At 40.6% G+C, this 16,678-nt stretch overlaps 1 protein-coding gene across 23 annotated transcripts in view; it reads right to left on the reverse strand.

Annotated features, from left to right (window-relative positions):
- DLG2 (discs large MAGUK scaffold protein 2) overlaps window positions 1–16,678 on the reverse strand; it is a 1,511,004-nt gene that overhangs the window by 406,022 nt on the left and 1,088,304 nt on the right. For all 23 annotated transcript variants that reach the window (XM_048840921.2, XM_075126424.1, XM_048840889.2 and 20 more), the window contains one exon: window positions 1,667–1,803. In XM_048840921.2, the coding sequence (XP_048696878.1) occupies window positions 1,667–1,803 (137 nt within the window). The remainder of the gene's footprint in view (window positions 1–1,666; window positions 1,804–16,678) is intronic.

Raw genomic sequence — 16,678 nt, forward strand, 5'->3', positions numbered from 1 at the left:
CTGAGCCCAAGGGACTGGACCTCAAAGGAAGACCTGAGCAAGAACTATCTCTGGGAGAATAAAAGAGGTTTCCCTGGGACTGACTGCAAACACGGGGACTGGGCATTGAATGGTGGAGCTGTGTATGTGAGAGATGCAGACAAGACCAAAAAGGCAGCAGAAAGCCAAAAAGCAGTGAGTGTGGCTCTGGTAAGTAGCCGAGGGAGAGTGCTTCTTGTGGGCACAGGACTCTCTGGAAAGCAGGCTTGGATTTCTGGACAAGGGGACAACCTCCTGTTATTTGTTACTTCTGTGTTCAGGGAAGATGTGGACAAATTGGAGAAAATCCAGAGAAGAGCAACAAAAATGATTAAAGGTCTACAAAACATGACTTATGAGGGAAGATTGAAAAAATGGGGTTTGTTTAGTCTGGAGAAGAGAAGACTGAGAGGGGATATGATAACAGTTTTCAAGTACATAAAAGGTTGTTACAAGGAGGAGGGGAAAAATTGTTCTTTCTAACCTCTGAGGATAGGACAAGAAGCAATGGCTTAAATTGTAGAAAGGGAGGTTTAGGTTGGACATTAGGAAAAACTTCCTAACTGTCAGAGTGGTTAAGCACTGGAATAAATTGCCTCGGGAAGTTGTGGAATCTCCATCATTGGGGATTTTTAAGAGTAGGTTGGACAAACACCTGTCAGGGATGGTCTAGATAATACTTAGTCCTGCCTTGAGTGCAAGGGACTGGACTAGGTGACTTCTCGAGGTCCCTTCCAGTTCTATGATTATATGAAACAGGACTTTGTGTATATTCTTAGTAAGTAAACAGGACTGCACCACAGAAATACCTGATTTGTACAATCAATTACTCCTCCTAATGCAAACAACCCATCATGGCCCCAAATATTGGCTAACCGCTCAGGCTGAGGGGCAACAAAATATTGGGTATGGTCCAAACTTATATTCTTCCTAAATCACAACACAAAACTAAAAGTTAAACTGCAACCTAAGTGTTCTCCCCAAGCTTGGAGTTCTTTGGGTTTCCCCTGAAGGATACCTGGGTCTTAGCCCTTAAGCCTGATCTATACATAGATTTTGTACCATTAAAACTATTATGGTGAGGGGTGTACTTTTTCTTTTATTTTACTGAAATACTTACACTAGTAGACCCCTAGTGTTGATGAGGTTATAGCTATACAAAATTATCTTATTCTATCGAGAGGGAGGGGGACTGGATGATCTACCAGCTCCTTTCCTTTGCTAACTTCTATCATTTTAAGAACATTGAAAAATAGGACTGGCCCCAGGGCAACGAAGGGATTTTTCACTTTAAACTAGAACTTTGTTATAAACTTTTCCAGAACATCTGACCTGGCATTACCAAGTAACCAAATGTAGGGAGTAAAACATTTACTGTAACAGCAGTGGGTACATATACTTTGCTGTGAGTTAAAAGAATACCAAACTAATTAATCTCTTTGGCTCATCTTCATAAAAATGAGTTGGGTTTTCCAATACAACTGAAGCCTCAAACATATACATTCAAAGAAAAATATCAAAAATTAATAGTATTACTTGAAGTTAATTATTCAACTGGATTTAACCACTACCACACCTCCACAGCAAAAATCCCCATTTGAAACAGATTTCCACTGCTTCAAATATAGTTCCAGTTTGTCATTCTCACCATAAGAAGTCTGTCTCCAACTTGCAACCTTCCATCTTTTTGTGCTGCTCCTCCATCAATAATCTTAGTAACATAAATGCTGTTGTCTCCAGCGATGTGTTGGTTTCCCACCCCTCCTGCAATACTGAAGCCCAGACCTGGAAAAGAAAGGGGAGGAATGCTCGTTAGCGATGCCAATCATACTATTAAAGAATGCAAGGGCAATATGTATTTCCATTAACCTCCTGGAAAGTTATTTTTACTAATAGCAAATAGTATATGAGGAAACTTGCGGGGTATGTGCATCTTTACATTGCACTGCCAATATTTCCGTGGAGATCAGTCACAGATACAGGTTAAGAACATACTGCCATATTGAATCAAGACCAGTAGCATGGACCAGCATTCACATCACTCTCCCCATCAGTATCTGTCCTAGCCCAGGGAAGCTAATGATCCAACCACCAGACCAATTTTGGTAATGAATCCTGGTCATGTGCCACCTGAGGTATGTTGTGCATACGCTAAGATGACGACCAGTGGTCCATCTAAACCAGTATCTTGTATCTGACAGCGGCCAGTACCAGCAAGTGCAACAAACCCTATGCTAGGGAAAGTGTTTTTCCTGGCCATAAATACAGTTTGGATTATGCTGTGAATCATGGGGTTTTATCTCTTCAAAACTGTTGTGTGTCTTACACACACACACCCACACAAACAAAACTCTCAATATTCTTGTTGTCCCTACTAACAGCTTGATATCAGGGATGGGGAGAGAGAGAAGGAGAGATCCCTTGTAGAATGTATAAGTTGTTCAGTAACCACAGTGAAAAGCACAGAATAATTTAGGTAAGGACAGATGGAGAATGCAGTCCTTTGGATTTAATTCTGCTTTGCATAATTATTAGCACTCAGCTGTTATGGGAGCATGAAAGATTAGACTGATGTACCTTGATGAACAGGTAACTTCTGTTTAGTAACCTGTAAAATTCCCAGATGAAGAACCACACAAAAGATCTCAAAGCTCTGGAGTGATGTCAATAGTGCATTGTAATATGATTAAGAAATGATAATGCAAACTACAGAAAATATATAGAACAGGAAGGGAAAATAAACAGACTTCAGAAACTAGAGGCTTTACCCTTTACCTATATTCTCCCTATTACTGCTACACACACATATCACTGCTTTCATTAGTACTAAAATTTTATCTCCCATTTTGCAAAAGTGTATGGCAATACCTGTCTATGGTATCTTATTTTCATAAAAATCTATTTTGGCCCCCCCAAAAATTCATAACAATTGTTTGCTTTTTCCTAGAGTCATATGTCTAATGAGACCTTCCGGCTGAACAAGTAAGTCTTTACTGACACTTACTATAAGGTTAGATTCAGAGACAACCCAAGTGTAACTATTTCTGCAACAAAGAAAACAAATGCAATTATCTCTGATTTTTATATCACTAATTTTATTTTTAAAATGTATTGTAATCAGTGGTTATAGAAACAAACATTTTATTGATGACTAGAACTTCGTCTGGAGAGATGCAGTAGAAAAAGATTTGCTCCCTATAACTTGGCAGTTTACGATTTTCACCAGCCTTATTGCTTGTGCAATAAAACTCACTGATGTTACAGTTAATAACAAAAGGCTTTGTCATCTACATGACTGAAGAGATGAAGTTTTATAATGAATTACATCTGTTGACAAAGAAACTACGGGTTTCCTCTCACAGTATCCTTGGAGAAACGTGCTGTCAGATAATGTAATAGGCTAATTAACGGAGACTTGCAAAATGATAAATTACAACGAGAAACCTCTGGAATAATATCTGAAATCCAATGAACTTTAAATGAATTAATTATGACAGTTGTTAATAATACATGTAGAATTAATTTAGAATAGCAGGACGATTAAAATAACGTTTTATCGAATTTCTTAATACTCTTGTTGTTATGTCCTATTGTTAAGACAACAATGAGATCAATTCTGGGGGAAAAATTACATGATTTGCTTAGTCCTCAATCATTTCTTTATCACCTGGAGACACAATGAAGGGGAGAAACGGATGTCCTCTTTAAGAAAACTTCAATGGCAAAAGCTCCAGGACTTTGGCCCAAAACATCTACACTTGGGCTACTGCCTCCTTTGATGACTTATTTATTACACACTGGGTGAAAAAATCCAACACCTGGTGACAAAAGGATCTGGTACTAAAACCCAGGTTTACAGAGCCAGGGACAGCTGATGTTCCCACAGTGCCATGGGGAGCATTGTGGCAAGTAGGCACAGCAGGAAGTACCATCCAAGAAACCCAGAGTGTCAGTACCCCACAGCCCTCTGATTGGCCAAGCACCCTATTTAACCCTGGAGGGTGCCCCAAGAAGTTGTGTGGGCAATCACACAGACTTTGGGCCCACTGCAACTCCAGACCTCACCTCATCCTCTGATCCCAGCCTGACTCTGACCTTGACTCTTGCCTCCTGACTCCAGTCTGATACTACCTCTAATCTTGAGTCTCTGGCTGCAGCTTGGCTGTGACCCGGACTCTTGTTTCCTGATTCCACTGGTACTACCTGTAATCTCTGGTCTCAGACCCCAGCCTGATTTGACCCTGGCTCTAGCAATTCCTCCAACCCCTGCTCACAAACTACTGTCCCTTATGTGTGACCCACAGCCCAACTGTGACCACTAGGCCAGACTGCCTATGCCCTGGCCCATTACGGGTATACATTTTTATGACAATGTAATAAAGTTTTCAAGAATATTATTCCAGAATGAGGATAGCAGGCAGAGCAATTTAGTTGATAGGACAGCAGACTGGGAGGCAGGAATGGTGTCCCTAGCTTCTGTTTGCCAGAAGCTGGGAATGAGTGACAGGGGATGGATCATTTGACGATTACCTGTTCTGTTCATTCCCTCTGGGGCACCTGGCACTGGCCACTGTCGCAAGACAGGATACTGAGCTAGATGGACCTTTGGTCTAACCCAATAGGGCCATTCTTATGAGTTAGGAGACCTGGGTTCTATTCTCAATCCTGCCACTGAGGTCTTCTGTATGACCTTGGGACCTTCTGTTTTCTCTCTTCACCCCTTGGTGATCCTAAAATGTAAGCTTTTCGAAGCAAGGTCCGTCTCCAGGTGTCTGTACCATGTCTAGCACAGAGGGGCCTTTAGGCACTACCATAACACAAATGAAATGACTGTCTTCTCTATTTTCAGTTGTTTGCTTTTTTTGGTCAGAAACCTGAGAGAAAGCTGATACCAAAAATTGTCGTCTGTCTATATTGTAGATGGGATGCATGTCATAATTTGTAAATTGAAAAAAAATACCCCTCAAAAACTTTTCTTCCATCTTGATTGCACAAAGTGAAATTAGTGAACGTGACCCTGATCCTGCGACTGCATCCACACGGAGCCCCACTGACTTTAGTATGTCCCAGTATAGGAGCAGGACTTTGTACGTGCCATTTTCAGTAGACACTTATCACCTACCTTCAAAGCAGATCAAAGCCACTGAGTATGTGATATTATATAGTACGTCCTTTGTTTTCCTCCACTGTGGTCTGCAATATTTTGGTCAATTTTAGTTGGTGGGTTTAGTGTGATGGTGGGATGGTGTTGGTGGCCTGTGGTGACCTATATGATGTAGGGGTCCCTCCTGGCCTTAACCCTATTATTCTATGATTGAGAGACTAATCCTGTGCAGGTTCTTACTGAATCATTCATCCCCCAAATCCACGGGAGCTGCGGAAGCTCAGCATACTGTAGGATCAGTAAGATGTCACCAGTACATTTACAAGGTGGTGCAGGAATGTATGCATCTCCCATGCATTTTCAAAGGCAGAGCTGCATAACCTATGAAACCAGTGTGAAGCTGCCTATAAGATTGCACAGTCCAATGGACAGCACAGTACTATGTATACTGAGGCTGCCTTTGGGACCCACAAAGCCAAGAGCCAGCCTTGAGGATGAATGAATATGGAAGAGCAGAAAGAGAGACAAGAAGGAACAAGCATCCTAAAGAAAATACAGACAATTAAGGAAAGAAAAGAAAGAAAATGGTACAAAATGACTAGACTATTCAGTATAGGTCACCTGTGATGTAATGGTCTAAATTAGATAATCTAATGACCTCTGCTGGCCTTCAAATATAATAATCTAGACATGGAAGAAGAGACAAGGGGATGATAAAATGAAGGAAGAAAGTATTGGCAATAACTTTTAAGTTAGTGAAGTGAATTTAATGTATTTCTGTTGCTTTATTTTATTATTTCCCCAACAGACATTTTATATCTCAAAGTTTGGGGGACATAAGAACGGCCATACTGGGTCAGACCAAAGGTCCATCTAGCCCAGTATCCTGTCTTCCGACAGTGGCCAATACCAGGTGCCCCAGAGGGAATGAACAGAACAGGTAATTATCAAGTGATTGGGATGTTTATGATAGTTTGAACTACTGTAAAAATTCACATAGGTTGTTAATAAATACAGTTGTTTTAAGTTACTGGAATATACTGAATAAGATTTTAAAAATCCATTGGTTTCTACTGCTTTTATAACCTTTCAAAAATATTTTAATTTCATTTTTTAGTTTAAAACATTATATTTAAATGTAGACTCTCCCCATCTCCCTCAATCTCAGAGGTGGGGAGACTTTCTATGGGCCAGCATGGGAAAGAAAACCCTTGGGGTCACTTCAAATATTGCCTCCCCCTTGTTTCTCCCATCCTTGTGGGCATTTATTCTCTGCACGGCTTGACAGGTGCCTTTAGCACACTTACTTATTCAAAATGAGGTCCAGTTCCCCGATAAACTGCAGCTGGACTCAGAGTAGGAGAAGACATGTCCTAGAGAAGGTGGAGAATGGAACTGGGACTCCTAATGTCTGGCAAGGAGATAACCCCCTCTGCCCAAACCGTATGAGGGGAGGACAGTGGGGACCCAGTAATGTGCTAGAACCAGGTTAATGGTGCAGAAGGTGACAAGCTAAAAGCAGCCCCTGACCCCTGGGTGATGGAGAGTTGTGGAGCTGAAGGCAGTGCACCTCCCCATGTGGTATGGAAAGAAGGATGACCTGCGCTGGACAAGTTATTGCCAGATAATTCCCACATGTGCAACTTAATAGAGTTGCAGCCTAGTTAAATCAAATTTCTAATGTCCTGTCTTTCTTCCTGCAATGTCGGAGATAATGATTAATTTCAAGAAAGCCAAGGTAGCGACAATATTTGTATGAAAGCCAAGCAATTCAAAGTCAATGTTTATGCCATCACTTTTTTTGAGGGGGGAAAGGGGACAGGAGGTTTGGGGTTGCACAGTGGTTTGGGGTTTAAAACAAATTGTGAACCAGACATGAAAGTTGGAACCAAACTGAGTTAGCAATAATGATCTGTAAAAGCAACTGTCAGAGAAAACAACAGCTGCAAGTCTGGGGAAAGATATCTGGACAGAAGTGACAGGACAAAATGATATACAGAGATTGTGCAGCATGAGCAAGTGACAGCCCGTAAATTTGACATCACTCATATCCTTTTTTTTTGGTGCTCTAAATTGATAACCATGTAAATCAATTTCTGTCTAAAGGAAAACCTTCATGACAACCTTATAAGAGCTTAGCAGGCAATATCTAGCAAATGTAAGTTTAATTGATAATATCACAAAAACTGTTTACAGAACTGAGATCAGAAAGCTAACCCCTTAACCTTGAACATTTCCAATTTGTAAATAATTTGAGTGTGCGGAGTAAATGCTGTCATTAAAAGCGACTAATAATTTTAATACATCCTCTAGTTTTAGTTAAGCCAGCATTTACATGTATTTTGTATTATGTGTTGCATGAATGCAATGTTTGGATACATGTTTTAAGTCTGTCAGTATGTGTTAGCAAAAATACACTGTGTTTATACTTAGGATTCATAATAAACCTTGGGAACACTGGGGGCATTCGTATTGGTTGCTTAATGTTGTTTTATTAATCATAGACATTTTTAATGTGATAACCTGCTTGTCCCTATATAATATAGAAAATAAGGGTGGTGATAGGGAATATAGGTCATTTGTTCCTCATGGTGGGAGTATTGCATGCTGCTGTACCTCATTGCAGTGGTGTCCAGACCCAGGAGGAAGTGGCTCCTTAGAACCAGTGAACAGTGGGCGGGGGGCAGGAAGGGGGCAGAAATAAGGCCTAGCAAAAGTTTCAGAGTCATAGATGGAAGCCTTCCTGGGTTGAAGGAATCAGGAGCAGCTAGCTTAGTTAAGATCAGAAATGCCACACCCATCATTGGGTGAGGAACTTGATGGGGCCAGCAGTGAAATGGGGACAGTCCCACTAGCACGGGTAATAGGTAGCTCCTCCCCCTGGGAGTCTCTGGCACCATTGGGCTGCTGGGGGAGAGGGGTGCTGATTAGCCGGCATTCCCCAGCTGCCAGGATTTTAGCCCAGCACAGGGCTCTATGGAGCCTCTTTCGGCTCCATTCCAGAAGCCCACCCTGCCACCCAAACTAGGAATGGGAACTTGGCCTGACAGACATTGTGGATCTAGCCAATCATCTTTTTAGGGGGTCCTCTGCCAATGGAAGAAGGGCATGGGCCAATTGGCAGAGGACCAGGGAGTTTTTTGCCTTCCTTGCAGCACCTTCAAGCCACAGTGGGTTGAGTAGGAATGTGCTTAGAACCTAACTAAGGTATGGGGTGGAGTTGTTTGTTTGTTGCAATTTATGGCCTGTTTCTAGTGAGGTTAGCAGAATAAAATCAACCATCCCAGAGGCAAAAGACCTGAGATTTTGATGTTGGGCCTTGGCCTCATGTGATGGGGTGAGACCTTGTGGCCTTCATGGTCCGAGGTCAGACCTTGTGGCCCTTGCAGGCCAAAGTCCCCATACTGCTGCACCCTCTGTCCCCTTCACGTTGGGTGAGGTGGAGTGGTGGGGGAGGGTGCTACCACTCAGAGAGAGCTGAGTCCTGGGGGGTAGGATGAGGAGAGTCTACCCCGCATTATGGGTTATATTGTAAGGAGCCCTCTAGCCCCCACACTGGAACCAATTAAATGCCTGGTATAGGAGAGTATGGATGATGGCTGGGTAGTGCCCTCCCCGTATGAAAGTTTAGTAAAAGTTGCGGCCTGCTGCTTAATTCTATGCATCTGTCCTCATATTGTTGCTGTGTCCACATAAACTAGAGCTGAGCAAACAACTGATTTTCCAGTTTGGTGGCAGCTGAGGAAAAAACAAACCAAATTCAGTTTGGATTGAACCAAATCTGAAAAAATTCAGAATTTTGTGGGAACTGAAAAAAGTCTATTGCAGAGGGAGGGATTTCAACCTGGGTCTCCCACATCCCAGGTGACTCCCTTAACTACTAGGGTAACTATTATAAAAGAGGACAGAGCAGGAGCAGCAGCACCAGCACCACCACCACCTTTACCCCTCCACCTCTTGCAGCCATTTTGTGAATAGCTTAAACCAGTGGTTTTCAATCTTTTTTCATTTGTGGACCCCTAAAAAATGTTGAGTGGAGGTGCAGACCCTTTTGGAAATCTTAGATATAATCTGTGGACTCCCAGGGGTCCGTGGACCACAGGTTGAAAACCACTGGCTTAAACTATTCATGTCAAATTTGTGAATAGTTTGGGGTCAACTGAAGCTTCATTTTTCAGCAAATAAATCATTTGTTTGGAAAATAAAATTGCCCAGCTCTACCCAGAATCTGAAAATACAACAGACCTACTCTCATGAAAAAGGGAAGAGAGTGATTTTCTGATAAGAAACCTGGACACTGAGTTCTGGAAACTTAAGTGCAGCCCTGTTAATTTACCATTAAGGCCCCAAATCACAAGCACAGCAGAGAGAACCTGTTAGTGTAGGGCGAAGACTGTCTTGGTAAGCGGTGCATTTCTTGTTCCATCTCTTCCCCTAGTCCTCTGAGCTTCTGTTTTTCTGATGTAAAGTGCAGAGACTGCAGTGTGCTGCCTCCCCGAAAGAAAGACTGAGGAAAGTGGAGTGGAAAATGGTAGAGCCTAACGTTACCAAATTGAGAGTATTTTCATTGGCTGTTATACGCTTGATCTGCATAGGAGGAGGGATTATACCTCCATTTTGAAGCTGTGAAACTGGACCTGACAGTGAAATAAGCTAACATAATCAAAAAGTAACAAACATTCCAAGGTCAGGGTCCAATCCAGCTCAGGTTGTAGAGCCTAGCTTCCCACAATCATTCTCCCTCATCTGTCTCAAAAGCAACCACCCTCATACCCCTCCCCAGGAGTAGCTTTAAAAGGAAAAAAGGAAACTGAGATGGAGTTAATCCCCTTTGGATCAGAGATGAGGTAATGTTCCTGTACCCAGCTCCCAAAGCATTGCTAAGAATATGCTCGTATAAGAATGTCCTCTGCAAAATCACTCTAAGCTTACAGAATTTAATCATTCTATATTCATTTGCTCTTTCTGAAAGGAAAAGTTATAACAGTCATACATCAATTAAGTTGTCAATGCTAGTGTGATGTATTCTTCTAAGATGGGCTTCTAGTTCATCAAATTCCACTTAACTTAGGAAAGGAACACAGGTAAATTAACACAAGATAATTTGATTGATACCCTTTGACTGATTAGATTTGACAGATAGCACAGTTATGGAAGCAACAAAAATAACAAGAGCCACAGAGACATGGCTAATTCTTAACAGGGTGCTGCAGAAAAAGAATTCCTCAGTTACTACTCTCCTTGACCCTTTAGTTCCAGCACCAATGACCACCTTTCTCCATGTTGTTGTGAAGAGAGAAGTGCCATGCAGAAGACTGCTCATGCTTAAAGGCACATTAATGGTGCTGGGTGGGGCTTGTTAGGCTTGCAATTACTATATTTCTTCTGTCTACATTATTGACGTATATGATGCTTTAACGGTTACCTCAACTATTTCAGCCTGTGGAGTTTGCTTATGAAAAAATGAACTAAATTACAAAATTAATTCAATTTTAAAAATAAATTAAAGTCTATGTAGGTTCTGTGGTCTTACAAAGGGCAGTGTAGGGACAGATTTTGCTCTCTAGATATTTTCATTTTTCATCCGCTAGGATCCATACACTAATCCCTGGGAAACTACTATCCTCATCCACAGTTAAATATCACTGTGTCTTTGTCCTCAGGCTGGAGAAGTACATTTAAACTGCCCTTTGTTTGAGTGAGTTCTTATGAATCTCTTCCCAGCCTGGCTTATTTGACATTTTATTCCAATAAAAGTTCCATAAATATAATTTAGCTAAATTTTGTATCCACTCAGAGGAAACATCAAACAAATGTTAAAAAATTCAGTTTAAGACATTTTACAGTTCACAACACGTTTCACCAGAGCTCACAAGAGCTATCTGCTTCTAGTACTCTCTCTAATTTCCACACCAGCCTTCCCTTGACCATTTGAGAGGGCTCTTTGTGAAAGTGACAATTGGACAATATGGCGATAGCCTGGGAAAATATAACTGAAAAACATCTAATTGATCCCATCATTATGTTTCTTTCTCGTGGGTTTTTTTTGTGAACTCAAAATTATTAAGCATCTTCTTTAGTGTCTGACATTTATACAACGTATGTAATAGTCTGCATTTATTTCTCAATTTCAGGCAGAGTAAGGCAGATGTACAATGCTTGTAGGTGAAAAGGATACCCTTTGAAATTACCATTATATAGAAAAAATGATAGTTGAACTTTATAATAGTTGAAGATATTAGTCTACTAATGTCTTCAACTATTATACAGTTCTACATTTCCTTTGCTCTTGGCCATAGAATCTACTGAGATCAAGAGATAGATTGTCTATACCTTTCCCTGCTGCTGATCCAACACAGATGCTTGCCAGAGTTTAGACCCAGAATGTTCTGAAACTTCAAGCTTTGTGCTGGCCAGTATATACAGCAACACTAGTTGGAACCATTGGGTGTGGCTAGACAGGTTATGGGAGAGGCTGTCGCTATGGCCATTTTTGCAGCTGTAGCTGGGCAGCAGACGCAGCGCACAAAGCACTTTGTAAAGGATTAACAAGGAGTGCTCTACAACCCAGATTCTTCTCCTTGAGGCCATCAGTCTGCGTCAAGCCTGAGCAGAGATAATGACTCTGGTCAGAGCTCCTTAATCCCACATTTTTATAGGTAAATTGAATGGAAATAACAAGTATCAGGGGGTAGCCGTGTTAGTCTGTATCTTCAAAAATAACAAGGAGTCTGGTGGTCCTTTAAAGACTAACAGATTTATTTGGGCATAAGCTTTTGTGGGTAAAAAAACAGTTCTTCCAATGCATGAAGTGAAAATTACAGTTGCAGGCATTATATAATGACACATGAAGAGAAGGGAGAATGGAAATAACAAAGACTCTTATTATAACCACGGAATCCCACAATTCCTTTTTTGCAGAGCCACCTTTCAGAAGACAGCCAGATATTAGCTATAACTCCTATCAGGTGAACAATATAATATTTTCCACCTCATACCTTCCTTTCATTTTTTGATCCAAAACATTCAACAATATAATCATTAATTAATGATGTAGGGTTCTGCAGGGCTCCCTCTTATCACTCCTCTTATTTAATGAGTGCATGAGGCTGCTGTCAGGACTGTTTAGGAGACATGGGTTGAAATGTATTTAGTTGGTTGATGATCCACAGCTTTATATTTTGACCTCACTAGAGCTGCAGTTGCATTACTTCAGGTCTGAAAGAGGGCGAACCGGCTAAGCAGCTAAGACTGTGATGACATCTGTGGTTGAGTAAGCACCCGGAAGAGATGGAAGGATAATGATTGAGGGGGTTTGCCATCTGGGATCAATCTGATTGGATTCCCAGCTGCTATTAGAACATCCAGTGGTAGCTACAATGAAGTCAGCCCTTCTCCATTTCAGATGCAGACTGTGAATTGTTACCCATGCCTTCATCACCTCAAGATCAGACTCCTGCACTGCCTAGGGTTGCCAGTATTGGTTGGATGTATTCCTGGAGATTTCATCACATGACATAATCTTTAATTAAAGATTAATCTTTAATTTCTGGAGGCTCCAGGCCAATCCTGGAGGGTTGGCAACCCTAGCAATGTCCTCTGCCTGAGGCCACATCTTTTATTTGTGCTCCTTGATAAGTGGTGTTTCTTCCTTTGAGAGGTGTAGCATGTCCTATGTGGATCAGAGGTAGACAAATGACACACACTAACCAGTGTGTTATGTACTTCTCGACACAAGAAGCTCATCCTAAGTATCCGAGGCCCATGACAGTTCAAATCCTATGTGACAAGATTTCTGGATATTTCTGGGCAGCGTTTCTAGCTGAGTTTCTCTGCTCTGCAATCTGCATGTGTGTACAAACATCTCAAACAAGCCCATTCCTTCTCCTCATTGCTTCTCTCCCTGCCTCTGGATGTAAAAATCAAATGCTGCAGTAGAATGCATGTGGGTTAGCCAGAAAGGAATTTACTCCTAGCAGAGATTTATTTGCCTTTTGGAGTAGAATAAATGTTTGCATTTGATTTAAATGCCCCCCATAGGATTTGGGAGGAAGCACTATGACACAAATACTGACATATCTTCAAATATAGTAGCAGGAATCTCTATAGTAAACAATAAGAATATAGATACGGCAGATAATGTGTAGTGTTTGCATTATCTCAATAAAGGCTAATCTTTTTGTGATCCTGATAAAGGGCCTGAAAATACATTGTCACATTATTCTGCCTAAAAAGTAAATGTTCAACACCCATAAATCAAACTTCTTATCTGCTCTTTTGCCTTCAATTTTGCAGTTAAGACTTTTAAAGAATATTTCCTATTACGGATTTTTACAGGCACATACTTATCACAAAACATCATAGAAGGATAGATTCCCTTTGGATACAGTTTAAGGGATGGGATGCAGAGAATTTTAAGACAAGCATGAAATTTCTCATTAAATGTTGTACATTCTCTATAATTTATGTGTCTAAATAGATTTGAAGATAAAATACAATTTTGTATTCTCTTTTGAGCTACTCAGTCATTTTAAAGCATATTTTAAAACTCTTGTGGCTATAAACAGGAAAGCAGTGTTCCTAATTATTCACAATTAGCTGATTTTTAAACGGAAGCTAATTAATGACAACTTGCTTCTCACTAAAAACCGTACATCAAAACATACTGTTATATTTCCACTAGCACAAATACTATGAAGAGAGAAAATCATTTAATGTCTGACTTGTATTGTTACTCTGAGTCATGACAAATATTTGAGGCAATGTAGCACGATATCATATCATACTGATCCTACACGTTTCACATGAAAAAGCTAAATTATTGAAAAAGAAGATACCTACAAGATCAACCACATAAGAATAAATTAATAGCCAGTTAGGGCCTGATTCTTTGAAAGTTGAGGCCTAAAGTTTCATGTAGATTTTTCCCTTTAAATTTGTGTGCCTGTATTAGTTATTAAAATGGCTCTATAAATTCCAACAAATAGTTTACGTAGTTCTAAGCAGTCACTGGCCAATAACAAGTAAATGTAGTGCTTGCTTTTTAGTCATTATAATCACTGAATAATTTTATCTTTATAACTAATACATAAGGAAAGAGTGAGTTACTTGTGTTTAATAATAATTACATAAAATCAATACATTTTCTTGAGAATTTAAAGCAACAGAAGTATTTATTCATATAGTAAAGAGAATATATTTAGGTCCAGATTTCTTGCCCTGCACTTAATCAAGCAGAAATGATTCCAGTCTTGAAAAAACATCCATTGGGAGATAGACAGGAGAAGTGCCACATTCACTGACTCATGTAGCCTGCCTGGTGGAATGCTCCCCTTCCCACAGATATAACATGGCTTCAGGTGGACTCGAGTTATTTGGCAATGCTTCTTTTTGATTTCCTGGGGATCTATGGGGTTTGGAGTTGAACCTGCAGGTGTCAATGGAAGAGGAAACCCTCCCAACCTGCCTCACACCCCCAAACAAATCTAAAAGCTGAGTAGTTCCTCCACACCACTCCCTGTATCACTGGACTCTAAATAATCTAATAACTTAATATTGTTTTTACTAAGTAATTAAATTACTTAAGCCCAAATACTACAATGGGCTCTATTCATGAAACTAGGCCACTTTCCATCCACATGGAGCCCCAGTGAAGTCGGGTATAGGGGCCCTCCCATGCTGAACCTCCTCAGGATTGGGGCTGTGGTGACCTTGTATAAGTAACTAGTCATACAATTAGGAAGTAAAACCAACAAAAAACAGTTGAGTTACTTGGTATTTAATTTCTACAGTTTACCTTAAAATATTACACATTATTTCAATTACTTACAGAATGGACACAGTATTTACCACTCCTACGAACTGAAAGTAGCAGGGTTTCATCTTGCAAACATGCGCATCAGTGGTCGCAGGATCAAGCATAGTTTTAATATGCTACTTTTTTTTTTTCCTGATAACACTCACAAACCATGTTAAACACTCCCACAGACTCTGGCAAATCTGTTTGTACAGACTGAAGAACATCCCCGGAGCACAAAATCCTGACTCACAGGAAGACAATATCTATTTGCAATTTATTTTTTAAAAAATGATTTGCTGTATATCACAGTAGCAGAGATTAGTAAGATGATTTATATTTCTAACTTGTTTACTGTGAGGTCACTTCTTCTTAAATTGAGATTAAGTTCTATTAAAATATTTAATGATCTGTTACCAGTTAAATGGAGGCAGAAAGAGCAATCTATCACTCTGCAATCTGCTTAACTACCACAAATGATTCTGTCAGGGAGAGAGCCATCAGTTATTTTTGTTCCTCATCTATCTGATGAAAGCATTTTAGCACTGATCCCCTTACTCCAGTTGCAAAGTAGAATCTATCTGAATGGAAATATTTTCTTGAACTGCCCGATTACATTTAAACTTGAACATACAAACTGAAATCAGACTTTACCTTGTAAATGGTCTTATCTATTCACAACTGATTCATGAATAACTTGCCATTCATTTTGTTACTCTTGCCTTATAAGAGAGTGAGACATGGATTAAACGAGTGTTTTTGTATTGGAAGACTATGAAATCTCCACTGTTACAAATTACATATCACCTGTTGGCAATGTTCTGAACAAGGAATGGAGAGAAAAACACGATTGTATTGACTGAGCTGCAGCATGAACATTACACTCTGAAAACACTGGTTCAGGAACAACATGTTCTTGGTTGGGTTCTTTCCTCTGCATTTCCATGCAGCTGTACTTCAGCCCCTCAGTATACTGACAACAAGCAGGCTCATCTGCAATGCTCTACGAGATAAAGTGAAACAAAAATGCTACACACAACAACGATATAGAAGCTACCGTGGCTCCTCACTAAGCTTATGGTGGTTCTCTCTTTTTCTATTCACATCACTCTGAGTGTTTTGTCAGGGAGAAGTATTATAGTTCCCCAAAGTATTTAAAGAAAGAGGAATCTGGAGGGGCCCATATTTGAAATCTGCAGACAAGAATATCAGACCTTTCAAGACATGTCCTGAAGCACATAAGCTTACCTGAGAACCAATGCCTTATCCATGTTGAGAACAGGACAGTGCGCACTACAATAATATTTAAACATGGTTGTTTCAGGAATAGTTATATAGCAAGCTTTCTTTGATCAATGTGGTTTCCCTGGACATTATCATCAGGGCTTTTGGGACATCTGTGTTAAGACCCCACTATTAATCTTCCTAGGTAGTTTATAGCAGGAGTTCTCAACCCCGGGTCAGTACCCAAAATTGGGTTTCAGAATATTTCAAAGGGTCACATGGCAGCTCCTGTGGCTCCTCCCACAGGGCTCGCTGGCCTCGTCTCCCTGCTCCAGGCACGGCAATCGCTGGGGTCCAAGCACCACTCATAATGGCGGGAGTCTGGATAGGCCAAATTTGAGTGAGTGGCACAGCAACTGCATGAACCAGGTCACAACCCCACTCACAAAAATTTGGTCCAGTCAGAGGGGTGGGGCCAAAACTGAGAAGTGCTGCAACCACAGAGCCGAAAGCCAAGCCCTGCCAGCCCCACAGCA

This window comes from Caretta caretta, chromosome 1 (assembly GCF_965140235.1).
Source record: "Caretta caretta isolate rCarCar2 chromosome 1, rCarCar1.hap1, whole genome shotgun sequence".
Lineage (NCBI taxonomy): Eukaryota > Metazoa > Chordata > Testudines > Cheloniidae > Caretta > Caretta caretta.